Here is a 25316-nt window from a genome sequence, read left to right on the forward strand (position 1 = left end):
ACAATTATCTTTTATAAATACTACTCCATCCGTTCCTTTTTAAGTGTCGTTTTAGCAAAAAGCTCTTCCACCAAGATAGTGGATTATTAGAGTTACTTTTTCTATTATACCCTTATTTATTTTTCTCTTTCCAAATAAATTCAATCATACACTCTCTTTTTTCAATAACTAATTGAAAATTTTGAGGTGGAGTTATTAAAAAAATAAGGGTATAAATGACAAATTATAACATTAAATTATAAAATGACACTTAAATAGAAGCAAAAAAATTCTTCTAAAACGACACTTAAAAAGGAACGGAGGGAGTATAATATATTTTTAAATACAATATTTGTCTAAATTGTATAAAATAATATTCAAATATTTAACACAAAAGAAAAATTAAAAGATCAAATAGAATAGAGATAAAATTTAGTGAGGTGGGAAAATTAATTTATTATTTTTTAGGACAATTTAAATATTAATATAATTTTTTAAAAATTTATAATTATGTGGGTCTAACAGATATCCACACCCTATACGGACTTATCCTAATGGATAATGGATTTTTCAGAACTAGCTTTAAAAACTCTGATAAATATACTCTAATTAAAAAGTCAACTTTAAAATTTTCCAGAACTATCACCTAGACTATTTTGACAGCTCTAACAACTACTATATTGAAGATCCAGCGGTTTGAAGGTCCAACGGACATAATTTGAGTTTAACTCAAACTTATAATATACAAATCGATTTCATTTAAATATGTCATTATAATTTATAACATGATAGATGAAGATGAGAAACCATGTCGTTATTTCAAGTCTCTTTTTTAGTACAATCGTAATTTCAAGACTCAGTTGTAGCTAGGGGTGGCAAAGCGGGCGGCCCGTCCCGCCACGTCATATACCTGCCAGAAAAAGAGCGGGACAGACAAACCCATAAATTAAAATGGACATAAAAACCTAGTCTGCTCCGTCAAGGTGGCGGGTTGGCGAGCGGCTGGCTTGCCCGTCTATTTTTTTATTTATTATTTATTTATTATTTTAATATATTTTGTTACATTTTAATTAGATTTTTTATATAATTTTTAGAACAATTTTTTATAAAGCATTTTTTAACAAATTTTACTTAAAAATATTGCATATATTCACAAATAATGTATATAATAGAACCATCAAGAATTCGAATTAGTAGAATTAACTTAAAAAATAGCGAATTTTGACGGAGGGGCGGGCTATGGCGGGCAGCGGGTTTTAGCGGAGCGGACTATGGCAGACGGCGACCCTAAAATGTCAACCCAGCCCACTATTTCTCGGCGGGTGCGTGGGCCGGTCTGACGGACCATGATCTATTTTGCCACCCCTAATTGTAGCTCGATAACGCAATTTTTCTTTTATATTTATATTCCTGGCCAGATAGTTGATCAATTTGTATAAAATAACCCTAAATTAAACTCATGATGACTCGTTATTAAAATGAAGAATTAAGGTTTTACAAATTAATAAGCAACTCAATTCAGAGATGAAGATGAGAGGACAATCAATTCAAAAATAAAATTTATAATTTCACCATATTAATTCCAGAACATTTTTTTGGACAACTTTTAGATGAACAACATTAGTAAATATTAAAGGTAATTTTTCTATGCACTTATATAGGGTGGAAAATAACCTTATCCGAAGGCATCTTATCATGTTTTTACTGATTTCGGAAATACATATCCGAAATCACCTCTCTTTGAATTTTTTTTATTTAAATGGTTGATTTAAAATTAGAGGTGTTTTTCGTATATGCATATCCGAAGTATCTCCAATATGCATATTCAAAAAATCCAAAATATTTAAAAACTCCCAAGACCAAAATTTGGGTTATTTCGGATATGTATCTTCGAAGTCACCTCCTTTCAAAAAAAATTATCTTCCGATGTACATATCCGAAATTACCATTTCTTATATATAAAAATTTCTTCGAAGATACACATCTGAAATATAAAAATATTTTAGATAATTCACCGCAGATCGGTAAGAAGACATATAAATATATAAAAAATTGTCAATACTAAATACATGAATGATAAAACCTAAAAGTGAAGTCCGTAAAGCCTAGCCCATACCTTATTTATCATTTTCACTTACAATAATGGAAGAAAATAGGTGGGTGGTGAGTCCTAATACAAAGTCAATTGAATAATTAAATAAGTGAGGGGACTGAAATAATGAATCTCAATAATTATGAAGTAATATTAAAAAATAATGCATAAATCATTAAAAAATTATTATATTATATATATATATATATATATATATATATATATATATATATATATATATATATATATATATATATTACACTCACTCATAACTTCATTTCGAATAAATATTTTTTAAAATCAACTGTTAGATTGAAACATAATATCATATAGATCATATCTATAAAGTTTGAGGTTAATCTATAATGATTTACTATACCATCAAGATATCCAAAGATTAACGTCAAAATGAACTTTCATATAACGTTAATTTTGATGTAATCCGTTGACACGGTAAATAATTATAGATTAATCTCAAACTTTATAGGTATGATCTATATGATAGTATGTTTCAATTTAACGGTTAATTTTAAATTATGAGCGAATGTAACTCGTGGTGTAACTTTTCGAGTGTAATTTGATCTCTTTTATATATATATATATATATATATATATATATATATATATATATATATATATATATATATATATATATATATATATATTATTGTGAAGAGGGTAATTTATAAGCCTCATTAAGTCATGTTTAATAGTACAAAGTGCTTTTATTTTTTTTAAAAAAAGTATTGATTAGTAAATATGGAGAAAATGAATAGTATTTTTTTAAAGGTTGATATTCAAATAAAAATTATCTAATAAGAATGTTTTAGAAATTTACATCTTTTCTAAAGTTTGATAAATTTATTAAAAAAAATATACAATTATCAATTTAAAAATACTTTTCTATGCTAATATTCTATAAAAAAAAGTATTTTTGTTAAGAGGGTGAATTAGACAAGCTGAAATAATTTATTTGATTGAAATGAAGAATGTTTTTTTAAATAGAGAGAGTAAAGAGGCTGAAAAGTCATTTATCTACAATGAAGAGTAAAAGAAAAATCATTTTGAACAATAACAATTAATAATTTTCTTTTTTGGGAAAAGGGGCAGAATCCTAAATAGATCAAAGAGAAAAGGAGTTGCAAGTGATCCAACCTCACTAAGTGATTGTGATGATTAGCGAGATCAAGAATAGTGATTGTTGGTGATATAAAAGAGGGAAGGGTCATAAGGTCTCGGGAACATATTGAGTTTTATCTTATAAATGCATTCCATATCCTAATATGATTGAATAGAAATCATTAGATGACAAAACAAATAATGTGACGACACTTGCTCTTGAGACGAAGTGAAGTTCATTGTGGTTTGCCTCTTTGGATTGGCTGCATTTTTGCAAAATAATAACATGGAGAATTGTTTTAAGTGTTCAAGATTTATCTATCTTGCTTAACTTGTATGGAGGTCCATAAGGGACACATTCTGGACACGATGTCGCAGCATGTTGCTAAGACATATGGGTCTTGCGCAACAGGTCGTTGCTACTTTGTTTTGGAAGACTTTTTGATCAAAGATTGGATCAGATTTTATTTTTATTGGTTTAGTAATATGATTAGGTGATTTGTTTGACAGTTGGAAGAAGATTGATTTAGATTTAAATGGTAATTTAAATTTGAATTTAAATAGAAACAAATTATATTTTGTTGGAGAGATTTATGGAATAAATATTATCCAACAAATTCTGCATTATTTCTTGACGAAATCAAATCAAATATCCATGAAGAAAAACTCATAATAATTATGCTCTATAAAGAGCTCAAACCTGCATTGGAATTCAAGCATTCACATTGAAGATTTTAGAGTGCTAGGTTTACAAGAGTCCTTGTTATTTCATGTACACCACACTATATTTCAGCAACTTGGCATAGATGTAGGTTTGTCTAGCTGAGTTGTAAAGTTCGACATTGCTCATCTTATTGATTGAAGTTGATCACTAGGATTTTAGTGATTGTAATCAAATATTATGGGCCAGTGTTTGAGAATCAGAAAGTGTGAAGTGTCTCATATTTAGGGGGAGTCCTAAATAGAAATTTATTGGATAGTGATAGAAAAAGGCATTGAACAACATAGAGTTTGTTGTTGCTCATAAGACTAATTGTACTAAGCTACTAATAGTGAATTTCCTTTCTTGGGTTGGAAGCTAACCCTCCAGACGTAGGTGCAAGTTGCATTGAACCGAGTTACTAATTGATTGTGTTATTTATTATTTTTTTGCTCCATCATCTTGTACAAGTTAATTGTGGTGATTTTGATTTGAATTGTCAAACCAGTTTCTAAGACATCGCGTGCGACATTTGTCCCCTAAAGAACAAAATTTCATGAAGGTTCTGGGCTTTAGAAACTCTATATCACCTATAAAAAGAAAAGAGCGTCATATTCCAGCTACACATTGACAAAAATTTAAAAACATTATTATGCTTTATTATTTATTCACGAACTTAGACGTTAGAGTGTTTGTGGTTATCACTCCTCCTTTTTACTCGATGAGCAAGAGACCTTAAAAAAAAATAAAGGCTTAAATGCATTTTTCGTCCCTGTAAGTTAGCGAGTTTTTGATTTTCGTCCCTGTAAATTATTTTTTTTGGTTTTAGTCCCTATATTTCACTTTCGCGTTCATTTTAGTCCCTAAAATCAAAATCCGCAGGAAATTTCACAGGTAAATCCGCAGGTAACCTGCAGATTTTCCTGCGGATTTTGGCTTTAGGGACTAAACCTCAAGCAAAAAGTAAGATATAGGGACCAAAACCAAAAAAAATAACTTACAGGGACGAAAATCAAAAACACACTAACTTACAGGGACCAAAAGTGCATTTAAGCCAAAAATAAATGTTTCTCGAAAGTTTTCATCTATCCAAAGTTGAACTTTCTACCAAAACATTTTGGTCTGGATAGGATCACAAGGTTATCAACATTTACTTAACAATAGTGGAATATACATATTTATATTTAGAAACATATTGAAAACTAGTTCTTAACAACATCATATACACAAATAGTTAGGCAAAAAGATGAGACAAGGATCGGAAAATAGAATAAAGTCTTAACAACTTGCTTTGATCTTACTATTGGCAGCATCCAAACAAGTTCGTCTAATTTTGAAAAAAAGGCCTAAAAATATTGAATTGGTCTCTTTGCATATATGGTAGGTGACGGCCGAATAGCTTTAATTTTGGTTGCCTGCCCCTCTTTTTATTGAGAAGAATCGATGATATGGCCCCTCCAAGACTCACAATTGGACACAATTTAAATGTGATTCTATCACCACACATCAAATAAGAGAAGAAAGCCATAGGCAACAGAAATAAGGTACGAGTGTAAGACAGCTGGAGTTGTACCCATTCTAAACTGCATGCATGATAAGTTTCAATATTGTTTCTTTGTCAAAAATGTGTGCCAATTTGGTGTGGTGGGTTCATTTTTATTCACACCCTACCAATGATTGGCATGTACAAATATTATCAAATGGCACGTATTGTAGGCCCTTTTCATCAATGCAAGGCACAACGCTCTATGAAAGTAATACGGCAATATTATATAGTATGCCATACAACTCTCGTAGTGGGTTACAGAGAAGTTCCTAGCTAATAGTTAATTCATAAGGTGTAGTTAATTCATAAGGTGTTTATTCATATAAGTAGTTAGTTTAAGCATGTTGCATACATCTGAGATGTGAGAGTTGAATTAGGTACATTAGATTGAAATTTTAAGAAGCTAGGATGTCTAACTGGTGAATGTTTACTTGAGATTTGATATATAGTTTTTCTGTAATTTTTTTTCTTTAAATAATTGTGAAAAAATTTATGGTATAAAAAAATCAATTACATAGAAAGAATCAGTAATTTAAAAACCGGACCGAACCGGCCGATCGGATCGGGAACCGGAAGGGTTATCAGTCTGGTCTGATTGTTGGACCAGGTATGCTATTGAACTGGCGTGAACCAGCTAAAATCCGTTAAAACTAGAAAAATTCAGTGAAATGACGATTTTAGAAAACCGACGATTCAAATGCGTGTTTTTTTCGTACAAAACGACGTCGTTTTCATGATTTATTTTAAAAAATATATAATTAGACTTTATTCAAACTTTATTTGAAACAACTTTTTTCTTTGTTTGTAATTATACCTGATTTAAAATTTATTTAAATTTATATTTTATATTATTTTGTTGTTAGTGATAATTATATTTAGAATTTGAATGTAAAGAATAAATAGATGAAATCATAATATTTTGAAATTTTATTGGTGTTATGATATTTTTTAGAGACTGAGTCGTCTGATTCGACCGATTTAATGAATATATAATATTGCAATACAGACTGTTTTATTTAACTAAGTTATCTAGTTTAATCTAATTTAGTCATGCGATTCGACAAGTGACCCAATGATTTAACCAATGAATCAGTGACCAAGTATCCTCATGAGTTTATTGACCTGATATTTAAAATACTTGAAAGAATTATTTAAAAAAATTAAATGTATTGTTAGATGGCTACGTGGTGGTTAGTGGCGACATTTTTATTGAAAATAAATACAAAATTGATGGAATCAAGAATCGAACTCATGACATTATAAAAAATATGGTTTATTTTACTACTTAACTACATGAAATTGACGGATGCCATAGTTCTCTCCTACCCTTATATAAACCCGCTATTTATTTTAAAGAACGTTAAGTAGAGGTATTGAATTACTAATTTAAACTATACATAAGAATGAAGTTAAATAAAAAATGTAAATGCATACAATGCATTGATTTCTAGATATTTTATAAAGTATGGTATTTATAAACGAAACTATATTACTAGTCTAAAACGTTGTTCGTTTCATTTTTGAATTTTTTTAAAAAAATTTTGGTATTCGGTCTTGCGACCGACTAATCCCACCGACCACTAGCGAGGGCCCCGTTTAAAGTCAAAACAAAGTTTTGTATAGACTAATCCAACACAAGGATTGATAGCACCTACCATGATTTGAACTCAGGACCTTGAGAGGAGCATACTCTCAAGACCTCAGCCTCCACCGTTAGACCAACACTTGAGGGTTTTTTATTGGAATATGTGACGCATATTGAGTGCTCTATTTCATGGGTATAACCTTCCCAACTCATGATTCTATAATCTTATTTATCTTCGGTTAGTGACGTTATACATATGGAACGTGGAGATATAACCTAATTATCCAATTCTACTATGTTTTTAACTAAGTCTAAATGTTTGACGACCATGATAGACCTTAATAGACTTTCTAAAGATTTATTTAGCATGTCTTTGAATGTGTTTATATCCGCTTGACCTTGCGTTAGTGAGGAGGCATCATGAGTTAACTCTAAAATTGTTTGTCTATTGATTTCAAATGACATTTTAATTATTTTAATGTGTAAAAAAATGCCCTAATGCGTTGTTTTATTGATTACCACCAAGACATGGAATGATGCGACGTAACTAGTAATATGATGCGTGTGAACAATGTTATCAATAATCCCTAAAAAAGAAACTAGTTGTTATAAACATGTACTTAGTAAAAGTATAAAGACTGAAAAACCTACTGGTGTAGGGATGTCTAAGGTTTTAGGCTTATTGTGGTGTTAGAGCAAGCTCACGAAGCGATGGTGAAAAGTTATGCATCTAGGTAATTTCATAGTGAATTGAATGTTCATTCTCAACCTTATCGCTAGGGTATTTATTGGAATCCCTTGGAGCTGGATCTTAGGACCCAAGAGAGTGGTTATTGTATTCTTCCCTCAGGAGTGTGGGAAGTGGAGCCACTATTTCCCTTATTATCCAAATAATGTTCTTGGCATGAACAGTTCTTATTATAATAAGTGGATGTGTTTTGCATGAATAGAATTGGTAAACAAAAATAGTTGCTTCAATCCCTTACTTGATTATTCTAAATCCAACTTATTGCATTTATTACTTTTTCGAGTAAAAAACCAATTGATTGACTCACCTTAGCTAAACATAGGAACGATAAATAGCGACGGTTGTAATTGATCTCTATGGAATTGACAAACCTTTTATACTAAATTGATATAGCTATATACTTGCGGCCTATCAATGTGTAAAAAATCGTCCCCATCCATCAAGCATTGTAAAGTTGTTCTTATTCTCCCTCAAAACATAGGCCTTCTCAAAAGGAAATCAACTCAACCTTTAAGCTCTATTCATCCCGGGATGGATCGTCCGACTCATAAACATTTTTTGTTCAGAGTCTATGAAAAGTTATTTTAATTCCATTACTTGCGGAATTTATCTACACATCTCGATGATTCTCATGCAAAGGAAGGAATGAGAACCTGCTTGAAGGACGAGAATCTCTCATGAGAAACGCAACTTTTGGGAACAACTATGTAATACCGATCTTTGAAATTCTTGAAACTGTCTATGTAAACATCAAATGTTTTCTTTGATTTTCATAACGAAAGTGTTCCTTCCTCTTGTTCTGGTATGGTCGAAGTACGTTGCACATTGAAAATATGGAAGAATAGTTTTAGAGTAGGGACATCATTCTTATATATGCACCAATACATGAATACATTCACGTGACGCATTGAAAGTAAGTCTAATGCTTATTCCAGTCAACAAACACTCATGTAAAGACCCAGAGCATCCAAAAAATGGTTGTAGAATCTTTTATCGGGTTCTATGTCACAGGCCAACCAACGAGAAAATGGTCCCACACTTCGGTAGACATTCTTCATCTGATGTGCCTCATTAAACACAAAAGTCATCCTCAAAACATCATTTTCCACCTAGGGGTATTGTTATGCAGCAGCGGGAAGCTTGAGATCCCGTTGTCCCCTCCGAACCATCTATTATTTATTGTCAACAAGTAAAAAATCACAATTGTGAGTTGTTGAACATAATCGAGGGTCAAGATACCACATAACCTCGTCATCACTAAGTTCTCGACCGTTCAAACGCCTAAAAGACTTAATAAAAGGGTTGGACCTCATATCATCCGAATATTCCCCTGTCATCTTCGAGTTTACTATGGGTATTTTAGCTAAAGAAAATCCACGACCGACTTTGCTAATATCTATCCTAAACGGGTTTGTTCCCCCATCTTCCTCTACATGCACCTCGAGGTTCTCCTTAACCTCAAGACCTTCTGAACCATCAATATCACCTTCAGATTCCCCCTAGCATTAGAAATATCTCGAATCTCTATATAATCTAAGGGATGAGGTCTCATTGCTACGGGAACCACATCCAGGATCTCAGGGTCAACCACCCTAATGCGCGAAGAAGTGTCACTTATATCGTATTCACTAGGAAGTCCAAAAAGGTCATATTCAGGTCTCTAATGTTGGTCATGACTAAGTAATAAATGGGAATGAATAATTAAAAAGGTAAACGACGAAAGTGTTACCTCAAGGAAAACTGTTAATATGAAGTTAAACAAGATGAAAAATAATTACCATAAACCGATAAACACTTATTATATATAAGCTTCGCTACACGTCATGACAAGTATTGTCCATTCCCTCTTGCAGAATTACATTTTTTTGACCTCGGTGACTTGGACATTTGAATGTTAACACTGCATATACTTCTTCGTAAGATAATCTTTAGTTGCGTATAAGACGAACTACCGCACATAATCTAATATTTAAAATGCTTAAATTATAGCTAAATATAACTTCATAAAATAGTTGTCATGATTAAACCTTAACAATATAAAATCCTATTTAATTTCTCATAAATAAACTACTAGTAACAAACACGTGCGTATGCACAGGTCCTAATCTGATACGCGTATTTATTTACATAATATATTTATTTTAAATAGAAAGTTAAAAAAGAAAATAATATATAAATCAATAATAGTTTTTTTTTATATAAAAATATTTAAATCAATAATAAATTTTTTCTGTATGCCATTTTTGGATCATAAATATTTTGATCACAAATACCATCTTTTGTATATAAAAATATTAGATCAATAATAATTTTTTTCGTATATAAAAATATTTAGATCAATAATAAATTTTCCCCGTATACCATTTTTGGATCATAAATATTTGAATCATTAATAACAATTTTCGTATATAAAAATATTTAGATCAATAATAAACTTTTTTTCCGTATAGAAATATTATTTGTGTTTAGGTATAATTTTTCAAAAATATTTGGATCAATAGTAAAGTTTCGTATATAAAAATATTTAGATCAATAATAGATTTTTTTCCTCGTATATAAAAATAACACTGTTTATAAAAATACATGAATCAAATAAATTTTACCTCGTACACAAATATTATTTTTTGTAGGCATCATTTATAAAAATATTTAGATTTATAATATAATTTTACTTTGACCCATAACAAACATTTGAAACATAATTAGTGTATAATAATTTTACACATACAAAAAATCAATTTTGAAGAAAAAATGTTCCCAAAATTATACAATTTAGAACCTAAAATACAATTTAGTTGCAAAAGTATAATTTAAAATCAAAAGTACAATTTAATTGCAAAAAATAAATTTTGAACACAAAATGTCTCTAAAATAATGAGGTGCCCCCCAAAAAGTATATTATTTGCCAGCCTTAGGCTTAGACAACCAGGCCCATAACCTAGGACCTCCAAAAATATTCCCTCTCTTCTCCTCCAAAAATCCCAACCAAACGAACCCTTAATGATGGCTCCGCGGTGTGATCTATGTAATATGAATCCTGGTTCTTGTGTTCGATTATAATGGTAGATATGTAATTTTTTTTTGTATTTTATTTCAAAATCTGTCAAAAGAAGGCAAGAACTTTAGTGTTTTTGAGCAAAGAGAATAAACCTTAGTTAATTTATAATAATACCAAATTTTAAATCAATCGAGTGTGAAGATAGTGTTAAAGTTAATTCTATGCGATGTTAATACTTTTTGTTTTATTTTATTTTTCTAAACAAAACTTTTAGACAATATTGATATTTAAAAATAAATATTTTTAGATTTATTATATTATCTCATTTATCATTATTATTATTTTTTAAGTATATATAAATTAATTTAGTAGATTTTTGAACAAGAGTTAGTCTAGTTTAATGGAATATTTTTAAGTTCGTATACATTTTTTACTTAGTTTGATTTTCTTTTTAAATTCTTTTTTGTTTTTTAATTAAAAACCTTCTTTTAAAATTGGAATTGAGTCTCCAAATCTATTTACGACTATAATTGAGACGACTCTACTATTAGATATTCATTAGAATATAACATTTTTTTAGGTTAGATGCACGGATAAATAACTATTTTGATGTTGTTGATATTATTTGCAATTTAAATAAATGATATTTTTTTTTAAAAAAATTGTTAAGGATCTATTATTATTTTTTGCCCAAGACTTTTAAAATGTCAGGACCGGTCCTGCTAACTTACCTATGACTTACCTATTGTCTTCATACTAAAAAAATGCAATTTAGTGAAGGAAATTAGTGAAGAAAGTAAATCCCTCACTTATTCCGATGGATTTTGTGAGGGAAAGTGGTACACATAGGTGAAATCCTGCGAACAAAAATAAGCGAAAATATTTGTGATAAATTTATTCCGTCATAAAAATTCCTCACAAAATTGATAAGAGTAAATTTAGGGAGGGATTTTGAGATGAATTTTATTCTTCTCTAATTATTCCGTCACAAATTCCCTCATAGACATATAACATGTTATTAGTGACAAATTTTGTGAGGGAATTATTTCAAATTTATTTATTTTTATATTAAATATTAAATTCATTATGACAACCCTTAAGGTGTTTTTTAAAATAAATAAATAATTATTTTTATTAAAAATAATTTGGTATCTATATTTCAAATTTAAATATTAAATAAATAATATAAATATTGATTAAGTTATAGTTATATTTATAAAATATTTCTTATTTAAGATATTAATTTAAATAAAATATTTAATAGATATAAATATGAATTTATTCAATAATAAAAATATTGATAATAATACATATAGTTTTATTATTTTGTTTGCATATTCACTCAGTTAGAAATATATTTCATTTGAGGAAAGAAAAAGTTAATTTTATTTGTTTTTCAGTTTCTCTCTAAACTACGTTTCATTTCCCTCTAAACTAAGTTTTATTTCCCTCTCATATCTCTCTTTCATTTATGAACTAATTTTAATTTTAATTTATTAATATTTTAAAATACCAAAACTTAGAAATGTTAAACCCTGTTTCACTTAGAAGCGAGTAGGCAAAACGGCACAACCACAAGTATAGAGCTAATTCTCAAACTAGAAACGGAGAAACCCTGATTGAAAAAACGCAGAAGATATCTCTCATTCATGGTTTCTCTCTCAAGCTATCAACAAAGAAGGTTTGTTAGGGAAAGAAGTCAAAAGCGAAAAACCCAAAAACTCTAAAGATTCACTTTTTCAAGGTATGCGATCCAATCTCATTTTTTCTCTAAAAACTAACAACAGCACGATCCGCACCCGTAGAACTTTTTACCTTATATCTCATATCTCCTATTCCACACTCGTTATCCGATATGGATCCTCTCCAATTATATCTCTACTGCTAAATCTCCAACTTTGGTTTCTCTTAAAAATAATATTTTAATTGTAATTTTAGTTTTTTAGAATTTTGTAGCCGTTGATTACAAGCATGATAGATGGTAGAATCTATTTGGCAGCAGATGATCCATGCTCCTCGATAACTATATAAATTAACATTAACATAATTTAATAATATCCATAGAGATTAATGCCCTTGTTTTTTATGGCTCAAAAAGATCCACACATATCATTGGACGATTCTAGTACTATAAGTTGACTATTGATCACAAGGAGCCAATTCCATGAATGGTCTCACTGACCTACTACCTAGTTTGAAACTTTGCATTTTCTAAACGGTAGCTATGTGATCAATTTTCTCCTATCTTAATTAATATCATACAAATCATAACAACAAAATTATTGTACTATTAAAATTAAATTTGCAGCTAGCTAGCTAGCTACCTAATGTCTAATAATGATATCCACACCAAAGCTTAAATGGGACATAGACATGGTAACTGCACCATACATGCACCACATATGATATGATCAATGTCAAATGAATTGAAGATGAACCTGTCTAGTTGGAGCAAACATTTTGTATGTGTGTATTAGTACTTACGAGTATATACTAATTCATGAGTACGTCACGACGTGTTGTTCGATGTTTGAATGATTCCTCAATACTTAATTAGTGGTGTGCTGATAAATGGGTCCCTAATTGGTTCATTGGTAAACAAGTTGTTGTGTTTTCAACTTTGAAACCGACCTAAACCTTTGTCTTCGTGTGTTGCCGACGACGACGACGCGACGCTAATCATATCACACGTGACTCTTTGCCTTATACTTCACTCTCCACTTGCTCTTCTCTTTTTTCTTAATCCTTTTTTCCTTTTAAGCAGGAAACATTTTATTTAATATTTTTTTAAAAAAATTCAGAGGCACTAGTTGGGATTAGGGTTGTTATCGGTTCGGTCCGGTATGGATATTTGCTATATCGAGAATCGGATCGAAATAGTAATCGGGTAAATCTAGACCGGACCGAAACAGTGATGGACATTTTTTTGAAGTGAAACCGGACCGTTACTTCGGATATCCGACAAAAGTATCAAATAAATATCTAATATAGTATGCATTTTTAGTATCAGATAAAAAAATTATCCATTCTCAAACCGAATAACATTTTGGTTGGTCCATTGGTTCGGTTCTACCGATCCAATTTTTAATCCGATTCTCGGATCTAGAGGTCCAAAAACAGCCCTAATTAAGATGACCCGTAAAAAATTTATATAAATTTCTGTACCCACAAAAGTTACACATATATTATACATACAATTCAAACTTAGTTGTTATCACAACATGAATATGAAAGAGACTAGCTTAAGTATAAAGTGGAAACTTAACTTCGTGTTAAATCAATTCAAGTCACTTTCTTCTCTCATTTTTTCAATGAAATGATTTTTGTGTGAGTGGTACATGAATTATTATTTCAAATAATGTGATAGTATGTCCATACCGTATTAACCTCCTAAACTTTTGTGCTTTTGTGCTTTTAATAAATTTGAGTCTTTCTTTTTTCAAAGACCATGCTAATCAAACAAACCGACTTAACCTTTGTGGACTTCAATTACTTCACGTAAAGGCAGTCAATTGTACACTGCACAATTGAGTTTATTTAAAGTAAATATTTCAAATAAATATTATTGAGTTAAATAATAAAACATAATATACTTTGTGTAAAATTATTAATAAACTATAAGTCTATAATGGTTAGAATATATTAACAGTTGCTTTATTTTAATTTTAAGTTAATACAATTTTTTTATAGAATTTTATATCCACTTTAACTTATTCTTACATTATCAAATTTATAAAAGAAAAATTAAATGTTTTACTAGTTAGTACATATATTTATAGTAGATAATAGTAATTACACACAAATGAAAAGCAAGCAAATAATATAATGCATTAGTATTCTTTTTTTAATATTAAAATTATTTTTTTTTTTAAATTTATGTTCATCATTTTAGGTGACACACCATAAATTTTTTCTCTATCTATATAAAATTCGTTTTCTTTTTTATTAAAAACAAAAAATATCAAATAAAAATAATATCAAGTTCTTTTACAGGAATATTAAAGAATGTTGATTATCTTATAACTTGATTTTAAATTTTATTTTTATTTAATGTGAGAATTGATTTTTTTCAATAACTCTTGGTTAATTTTTGTTCGGATCGGAACTAGAATTATATATAAATTGCGATGATGAACTTCTGATGTAGTGTTGTAAGTCTCTGGTGTAGTGGAACGCTAAGATGGACCTGTAAGATTAGCACTCTAATGCTCAAGTCAATGGATAAGTTCAACGCCTGTCAGTGAATAAGTCCAAAAAGTGTCATTGAACTCTTTTCGGAGCAGTGAGTATGTCTCTCTTTTGATGGGGTCTTTACCCGACCCAAAACAGTTATCCCCAAGGTTTTCCTTGAAGTGTTTGAACATAAAGTCTTCTAGAATTTATGACAGCTTTATAATTGAGTCGAGTGCAGCCGGGAGTTGATGATTGCAACCACTAGGGAGTGTTGGACAGGTGCATTAAATGTCTTTCTCGTCGCAAGGATGTTTCGCGTGAATTCCAAACTTGTGGCTCTAACCTAGTAAGTTAGGGCATGTCGTTTCTTTCTAGTGTGTTAGAGTGTCGTGATGTTCTCAAGGTATGATCTGACAATTAGTTATTGTCTCCCCATTTTCTTTTCATCTGGATTGTTGCTTGCTTGGTATGTCATTTACTATGTAAGGGTTGTTTGTCTTTCTGAATGAACTTTTACCCTAATTACTAATCGAAGTAAACTTTGACTTTGAGAAATCATCCTTCCTTCTTCAAACATCTGATAGTCTCTATTTACAATGCCCTCTTCCTTTGTTGGAGCAGTGAATCTTTCGAGTTGTCATCAATCTTTTGCTTCTCTTGCATGTATTCATCTAGTCGACTCATCTTCCTATTAAGTACCATTTGCAACCCTTGACTCCTATTTAATAGTTTACATTCCTTTATTCTTGTGATGGCCTATAAGAATGACACACATGCTAATCTAAAAGATAAAATTCGTTCATGGCGATCATTCGTCATATGTGAGGGGCAGGAACCCCAAATAACTTGAACCTTACTCCTTTAGCGCATATTCGCTCTAACTCGAGTCCTGTGACAATTTTCGATAACTTTGAATCTAATGGTGCTGCTGGTAAATCTCCTTTCGAAAAAGTCTTTTTAACGAGTCATCTACCATCTTTTTATACGAGAGCGCTAGAAAATCCACTGGTGATGTTTGACTTGATAACATTATTTCTTCTCCTTGAGTGGTCACTAGTGGCTACCCTTATCATTCCTTTATCTTTTGCGGTGATTGCCGCCTGAGATTAATGGAAACTTCTGTATTTTATTAAGTCATGTAGAATTATACAAGGTCGAGATCCCAACGAGGCTAAGATCAAGAGAGAAATTAAACTTTAAAATCTAACAAACAGGATTGGTTAGACCTGTTTGCCGACTAATGGCTAAGCAGATCTTCCATCCTGGAAGTCGACAAATAGGAATCAGTATCATTAAGTAAATTGCAGGTTATTATGGCATGTCGCTATTTTTTACAGCACTTCATTGCAATGAACTGCCCTTCACATCAAACAAGTTCTGGATCTTGTGGAAATTCGCGAGAATCGAAAGCCGATTCATACAGATGGCACCACTATTCTAAATAAGAACTAGAATTATGTATGAATTACGATGACAGACCCCTAATGCAGTGTTGCAAGTGTGTGGTGCGGTGGACAGGGGTGGCCCTGAGCACGGGCTCGCAGAACGGGAGCCCAGGGCCCCATAATTTTAGGGGCACCAAAAAATTTTTTTACCCCTATATATATTAAAAGAAAATTTTCTAATATAAAAATACTTGCTAGAATTTTATTTTTGAAAGATACTGAGTAACAAAATTATACGGGCATTGCAAAGTCAAAATTAATTAATAAAATAATGTAATTTCCCATAAATAAAATATATAGTAGAATAAAATCAATTAATATTATGACGAAAATCCCCTAAAAACAACACTATGATGAAAATCCGTCTCAACTCACACAACTGAATCTTGAGTCTGCTGAAGAGTCTTTCCGAAATAACTATTTCTTATATATTGTAGATCAAACAATTGGCTCACTTAGAAGATTTGAGCAGTATAGCACATATGAAAATATTTTTGAATTCTTGTTTAGTATTGAAAGACTTAAATCATTATCTAATAGGGACTTGAAAGCATGTTGTAAACATCTTGAAACTTGTTTAAAACATGACGATTCTCTTGATCTTGATAGTGGAATTTTGTTTGAAGAATTTAAAGTCATTAGAAAAGTTTTAACAATTGAATTAAAATCAAGCTATATGATATTGAGTTCTTTAAATACTTTTAATTGTTTTCCTAATGCACGCATAGCTTATAGAATAACATTGACTATTCTTATCAGTGTTGCATCTACTGAAAGAAGTTTTTCTGAATTAAAGTTATTAAAATCTTATTTGCGATCTACTATGTTACAAGATAGATTAAATAGTCTTGCGTTGATTTCAATTGAAAATAATTTTTTGAAGAACCTTGACTATGGGCAAATTATTAATAATTTTGCAATAAAAAATATTAAGAGGACGGTATTTAAATAATTTTAAAGGTTTGATAAAAAAAATTTATAGAAAAAAAGATCGGATCAAGAAGAAGAAGAAGAAGAAGAAGAAGAAGAATAAGAATAATAAGTCTCTTTATAGTGATTTATATTTTGATATAGTATAAACATTGATTCAAAGATTCATACTTGTATTCTTTTTGCACAATGTCAAATAAAAATGTGTTTTTATCCTTATGTATTTATTGTTAAAAACAATTTTTGGGACACCACTTTTTTTATTCGCCCAGGGCACCCAAATTCAAAGGACCGGCCCTGGCAGTGGAATACAGGGGTGGATCTGCAACCTTAGCACTCTAACACCAAAGTAAGTGAGTGAGTCCAAAAAAGAACAAAGTGAAGTATGAAAAGTGTGTTTACCTTAGGCCTTATTTATATATATATATATATATATATATATATATATATATATATATATATATATATATATATATATATATATATATATATATATATATATATATATATCATTCGGCTCGGTTAGGACCAGTAAATGGGTCTCTTTCTATTGGATCTTTAGCTGGTCCAAAACAATTTCTCTGAAGCAAAGTCAAATTTACGAGTAGGCATGTAGCGGTTTCCGACATGCATCAGTGTCTAACACTTACATGACACACATATGACACGTGTCGTAAAAATCAGATGAGTGTTAGAAAACTCAAACAAATATCTCAATTTTTTTTCTTCGACAAAGTCTTGCACTGGAATATCACTCATATAACATGTGTGTTATTAATGAAAGATAAAAAACATTAATTTTCATTTAAAACTTTTTAATTTAATTATAACAAAATATATAAAAGGTCAAATATTATATATGTAACTGTTTATGTGTGATGGATTTTATATTATTGATTTGAGAGTGTCTATGTTGAGTATGGGTTAATGTCGGAGTATGGGTTAATTTCGTTCATTATCTTCATCATTTTTCACATGTATTACATTTTTTTCCTCCATTGTAAACACATATTTGTAATGTATTTTTTTGTTTGATTGTTTCTTTGAATTCTAACAATAGGCCACCACGATAATTTTTCTTTTCAAAATACAATCACAGTCCGCAAAGCTTTTTGAAACTCCATGTGAAATGCATGGGCAAACATTTGAGCAGCACCTTCCCAACATGTTCTTCGATATTTCATAACATTAAAGTAAAGAAAGGAGGATAACTGAAAAAAGAACAAAAATTTTATATTGTAATAGATTAAAATTGATTACACATAAAATATCAATTTGACATAAAAAAAAAAAGAAGAATTAATTTATTGTAAATTTAAAACTTCAATTGATAAGCCAAATTCTACTCTATTTAATAACATCGTTATTTTATCAATCATTAGTTGGTCCAGTGGTGATTGGCGCTGGACTTGATAGGGAGAACCATGGTTCGATCTCCCGTAACTATGATCGGGAGGGGGATGGAACCACTTGATGTCAGAACTCGCCTCCGAACCGAACTAAACCGGTGGTATAAAGCCAAAAAAAAATAACATCGTTATTTTTTATTTTAATTTTCAATAATTTCATTTACTAAAAGCTTATTTAACTGTTTTTTTTAATGAACTCATTTATTAAAACTCTATTTGGTAAAAAAAAATAGTGCAAAACAAATAAGTTACCTGATAAAAAATAAAGTAATTGCTTCGACACATAAGGATTTCGACAATAATAGACTTTGTCGAATTGTCTGCTTTGACACAAAGAATTACTCTTTTAACACACTACCTAATTCATTGTGTCTAAACTATCTACATTCATCATAGTTCTCAACCTGCACACCCTTCGTCATGATATCTGCAATCTGATTCTCAGTTTTGTAATATTTCATGTTCATCTTCACATTTGTTACTTGCTCTCGAAGATAATAGAACCTCATTTCGGTGTGTTTGCTTCTTCAATGTGCTATCAAATTCTTTGTCAGATTAATAGCATACGTGTTGTCGATCTTCAAGGTAATAGCTCCATGATTCTCCGTTGTAATCTCTTCGACCAAATTCACCATCCACGTTGCTTGACATGCACAAAGACTAGTGGTTCTAGAGAGGAAAGTGGTTCTGAAGAGAATATGAGTGCAATTGAGTGAGATTGTGATGATTGGCGATCAATGACCCTTTTTCAGTTTTTGTTGATGTTTTATCTCTTTAAGCTTATTTTGGTTTTATGTCAGACTTTGTTTATTATTTTGTTTGGTTATTTTGTGTCATCCTTTTTAGGATGAAGATTTTGGGGTACTTTGGTGGTATTTCATGTCACTTAGACTTTTGAAACTCTGTATTCTTTGGTGGTGGTTTTTGTTTAATGAATTTAAGTTGCTAGTTTAAATTATGTAGTTTTTATTTATTGTTAAGATAGTTTAAATTCAAGTATTTATAGCTTTTAAGTTTTTAGCAAATTTTTTGTTAAGTTTGTTTCAAGTTGATTTACTTTAAGGAACAAGTGGATGCTTCTATGATTAATGAGTATGACATGCAAATGTAATGGTAATGATAGTGCTTGAAAGATGTACAAAAGCAAGGTACATGTTTATTGCTTTCTTTAACATAAGCATGAATATGAAACTAGTAATTTGTGCAAATAACATGTCATTCATTCTTTTGCAATACTTGTTCATTTATGAATCACTTTAGTTCATAACCTAATTTTGAGGAGATCATACATTGTTTACTATTTGCACAGGAGAACAACATTGTTTGTTTTAACTCGATTTTCTTATGTCTAATCTTGCATTTTCATTAAATTGTGTAAAGCATGAAAGTGATCAAGGCAAATTTTTGAAATTAAGCACAACCACTTGACCAAAAAGCAACCTACCCTGTGAGTGCGAGAATTCGTTAGGCCACTTTGATCCTGAATGTCATGATCCATATCGGTTGTTGAACTGTGAAACTCGTTCTTACATAATTAGTTCATCACCGATTTTTGAATGGATTATGAGTTTATTTCTTGAAACCTTGAACTATCAACCATAAATTTTGGTTTGAATTTTTTTTCTTTGCCTTAGAAAGTTTGGGAGCATTCTAAGTTTAATGATTGGTGTATTCAAGTTGGGGAGAAATAAGAAAAAGTGGGTTGCTCAGAGGTTGAGAAAGAAAAGCGGTTAAAAAAGAAAGAAAATTGAGAAAAAGAAAAAGGAAATAAATAAAGAAATGTGCTTGAAAGAAAAAGTGGCAAACATGAGGCTGCTAATAAGTGTGAAAAAAGGTATTGACCTCATGATCAAAATAAATATGGTTAATGAAGCTGTGAATATAAAAGGTGTGATTGATAAATGTTTTCTTAGGTTGGCATCTTTGTATCAATTACCTTGAAAAATGACCTTTCTTTGTTAACCAGGTCACATTACAACCCTTGAAGTCATTAGTGATTCATGCTTTTATGCTTTTTAATTTGAGTTGCTTGGATGAATGCATAAGTTAATCTAGATGTTAGCATGATTGTTGTGTGTGAGTTAGGTTCTTCAATTTTGTTCTTTATCCGTCGATGAAGATGTGTGTTAGGCGTGATTCATGTTTGAAATTGTGTTGTTTTAGAATTGTTGACATGTGCTTTGTATTTAGAACTTGTTTCATAGTCATGATGTTGTGGCTTCAAGTGCATTTTTGGGAAGAAAAGCAAAGTTGCAGGTTGGGCATAGCGCAATACTAGTGCGCTACAAGCTCCTTTGGAAGAAGTAACCACGCTAAGCGAAGTGCTAGCGCGCTAGAGATGCCTTTGGCAGGGGTGACCGCGCTTAGCACAGGATTTTCGCACTTAGCACGGTTTGTGGCAGTTTGATGGCTTTAAGTGATAATGCGCTAAGCACGCTCTGAGTGGGCTTAGCGTGGTATGCGTATTTTGGCTTTCTATAAATAGATTCATTAAGATATTTTGTGGACATAACCCATTTTTAGAGAGACAAACAAATAAGATACATTGTAGAAATATAGAAGAGAAGAATCGATGCTAGATTATGCATCAATAGTCGAGGAATCAACCTTAATGCTTGTTCATCTTCTCACCTTTCTTGTGAATCAAGCTACCATGTTTATGGATAGCTAAACTCTTTGTGTCCGAATTGGATGTAGTCGATCTTGATCGTATGTACTTCTTTTGATTCTTGTTTTGTGAACTAGTTATTAATCAATATAGATGTTAATATTTGTTTTCATGTTATATCTTTGGTTTAATTTACTATTGACAAATATATTTCAAATATTGATCTAAGATCATCATCTATCAAAGGCCAAACTCTAGACATAGATTTGGAGTTTGATATTCACTTGTACCAAGTCTTAAATCTTATTGTGTTGTTTAATGAGTTGAGACATCATCGATTAAACAATAAGGTAAAATCTCACAATACTGATTAGACATAAATGATATTGAAGAGTGATATGTGATTATATCGGTTAATAAACTACGCTCACATGCTTGATTAATAGAATACATATGAGATAGGTTAATTAAATCTAATCCCAACATGTTTCTTTAATCATTACATTTCCAAACTTTTACTGTTTTTGCATGAAATTGAATCCGTTACCTTTTCACTCTCGAAACCCTTATAAACTCTACCTTAAAACTAATAGTAACTATAGAACAGCGGTGATATCGCACTAATCATTGTAGAGACGATATAAAATACTTTACCCACCTAATTTTACTTTCATCACTATAATACTGCAAAATAAATATGGGACGCCATTCAAGTTATCCATGAAGGTACAATTAATGTAAAAAAAAAAAAAAAAAAGCTAGAATGAATACATTTACACATGTGTATGAGCTGCTTAAAATGAAACCTGAAGAAAATATTCAGAACATGACAAAACAGTTTATTCACATCGTTAATAATTTAAACTATGGGTAATACTTTTCTAAATGAAGATTTAATTAGCAAAGTCTTTAGATGCCTAAATTGTAGTTGAAAATCCAAAGTCGCTGCAGTTTCTGAATCTAAATACTTGTCTTCTATAGATTTAGTTACCTTGTGTGACAAGTTGTGGGAACACTAAATTGAGCTGAAAAGTCTAGATGAAAATGATGAAAGTGACGACAACAAGAAAATTCTTGTAATCAAAGTCAAAGATTTGGAATTTGCTGATTTAAACTACCTTATGTCTACTTAGTAAAGATGATGAATCATGACTATGTCATAGGGGAATAACTCATATTCATATGAATCACTTAAATAAGTTAGTCTAAAAAGAATTAATAATTGATCTATCAAAATTACGTTTTGAAAAAATAGGTTATGTGATTTGTCGAAAGGATAAACACGTAAAGACACATATCACATAACCTTTTGAGATCATTGTTGTCTAATTCTCTAATATCATCCAAATACGATATTTATTCAATAAATCTAAAAAGTCAAAATTTACTATAAATAGGAATAAAGGGAGTACAATTTTGTAAAATTGTCATAATTTTTCATTTAATCATTTTCTTTTAATGTGTGTAATAATTAAAAAATATAATACTATCTTTTAAGAGGGAGAGAGTAACATTTATAAAGATAACTTGTAATAAAATTTGTCATAATTTTTCTTATCAAAGATATTTTTATGAGAGTTAAAAGATGATGAATTCAGCATCATCTTTACTGAAACACTCTTCCTAAAAACTCTGCACAATACGCCAAGATCATAAACTCAGGTCCCAGACGCGAATCCATTCCAATTATATAACTCCCATCTCACCCTTCATTTCCAATCCTAAGGCCTATATTTCCACCCAAATTCCCCAAATGGCCCCACTCAGTCAGATTCAAACCTGTACACCTGAAACGCTTCGCAAAGCAAGCAACCATTAAATTTCTCGGGATCATGAACTCAAAATCGAAGCGAGGTTAAATCAGTAATCTCACGTAATCTACGTCTTAGTCATCCGTAGTACTTGTAGACTGCCACGTCACGCGGTTCAAACTCTCACAGGCTGGCAAACAAGCCACCAAATCAAAAACTCCCACGCGGAAATTTCATCATCCTTTTCTCTCACAGCTGTCTCCTCATTCCGGGTATATAAATATCCCTTCGAGTTTCCAATTGTAATCGCGTCTCACATTCAAATTCTTCTCTCTCACTCTCTTTCTCTCGTTCTAATCCTCAAATCTTAAAACATGGCCTCTAACTACAAACTTGCCATTACTGTTGTACTCGCTCTCGTTGTACTGTTACCCACACTCACAGTGGGAGAGCTTGTACAAGAACAGCCTCTGGTTCTCAAATATCATAATGGCCAACTCCTTAAAGGACGCATCACCGTTAATCTCATATGGTACGGAACATTCACCCCCATCCAACGATCAATAATCGTCGATTTTATCAACTCTGTTAGCACCACCGGCGCTCCTCTCCCTTCCGCCGCCACCTGGTGGAAGACCACCGAGAAATACAAAGTCGGATCATCTACGCTCGTCGTAGGGAAACAGTTCTTGCATCCGGCATATACTCTCGGTAAGAATCTAAAGGGAAAGGATCTTGTCGCTTTAGCTACTAAATTTAACGAACTCTCTTCCATAACTGTTGTGCTTACCGCCAAAGATGTTAACGTTGACGGTTTCTGTATGAGCCGATGCGGGACCCATGGTTCTGTTCAACATGGCAAGGGTGGTGCGAGTGCGAAAACCCCTTACATATGGGTTGGAAACGCTGAGACACTATGTCCCGGACAATGCGCGTGGCCTTTCCACCAACCAATTTACGGACCTCAGACGTCGCCACTCGTGGCGCCTAACGGTGACGTTGGTGTTGACGGAATGATCATCAACTTAGCTACCCTTTTAGCTGGGACGGTCACGAATCCCTTTAACAACGGATACTTCCAGGGGCCGGCGACGGCGCCGCTTGAAGCTGTTACGGCTTGTACGGGGGTTTTCGGAAGTGGGGCCTACCCGGGTTATGCTGGCCGGGTTCTTGTCGATAAAACTACTGGTTCGAGTTATAATGCGCACGGTGCTAACGGGAGAAGGTACCTTCTTCCCGCGATGTGGGACCCGCAGACATCAGCATGCAGAACTCTCGTCTGAGGAGGGGACCGGTGAACTGACACGTGGCTTAATGTGGTGTAGATATATATGGTGAGTGGATAAACACGGGGCTGGTGAATGATGCTCTGGCTGGTGGGAGGAGTGTATTTTTAAACAGCTTTTGTCGTTTAGTTTGACGTGTAAATTCTGTTTCTAAAAAGTAATGTTTATTATATAAACTTGTTATAAATCTGAAAAACGATGGAAAAAAAGAGAGGCATATCATTAATATAATGTTTATTATATGTTCAAAGTGACATTTCTTTTCATTTCTCATAGTGGGTGGTTTCTCTTTTGTAAAGTGTGTATTTTTTTCAGAGTAAAGTGAGGTGGTTGTGAAATAAATGAGAAAAGATATATGAATATCATTGATGGTTTTTGGGTAAAAAACAAAGCAGAGTACTACTACTATAATGGAGTGGTGGTTTCCTTTGTGATGCTTGGGGCCGGGGAGACCATTATGACGATGTGGCAGTGATGATGATATTGGTGAGGTGAGTGAATCTGATTCGGCATAAAAGGACAAGGATGTATTTGTTTTTTTTTCTGCTTTAAGTGGGTCCTCTTCCTGTGCAATCATGCTTCGGATAAGCTCTACTACTATATACAGTGTACACTGTTAATAGTATATGTGAGGATTGGGTGAGGTAGCTTTCCCCATTACTTTTTCTATTCAACCAAAGTTGAAAATTCAAGTACACTTCCCGTGAAATAAGTAAAAATTGATGGTACCCCATACCTAGTTTTCAAATATTATAGACTATAACATTCTGATGAGTAGTGAAGCTACATGCCACGTCTCTTTCTGTTTCTAATAATTCTAACCAGTTTGTAATTTTGGATTCCAATTTGCATGTTTATTGATAATAATTCAAAAGCAAGATTTGGATCACATTATTGAGTGTGGAATCGTGAAATCAGTGTAGTTAAATATTTCGGGTACACTCATA

At 31.6% G+C, this 25316-nt stretch overlaps 1 protein-coding gene across 1 annotated transcript; it reads left to right on the top strand.

Annotated features, from left to right (window-relative positions):
* Positions 1-23379: 23379 nt before the first annotated feature.
* On the top strand, positions 23380-24619 carry LOC131632074 (protein EXORDIUM-like 2). Its single transcript, XM_058902843.1, has one exon. It carries the CDS (start codon positions 23458-23460, stop codon positions 24364-24366), a length of 909 nt encoding a protein of 302 aa, XP_058758826.1. The 5' UTR covers positions 23380-23457; the 3' UTR covers positions 24367-24619.
* The last annotated feature ends 697 nt before the right edge of the window (positions 24620-25316 follow it).

The sequence above is a fragment of the Vicia villosa genome, unplaced genomic scaffold (assembly GCF_029867415.1).
Source record: "Vicia villosa cultivar HV-30 ecotype Madison, WI unplaced genomic scaffold, Vvil1.0 ctg.000901F_1_1, whole genome shotgun sequence".
Taxonomy (NCBI): domain Eukaryota; kingdom Viridiplantae; phylum Streptophyta; class Magnoliopsida; order Fabales; family Fabaceae; genus Vicia; species Vicia villosa.

Coding starts and splice junctions, on each gene's coding strand:
- LOC131632074 (XM_058902843.1), top strand. CDS start 23,458: ATGGCCTCTAACTACAAACTTGCCATTACTGTTGTACTCGCTCTCGTT.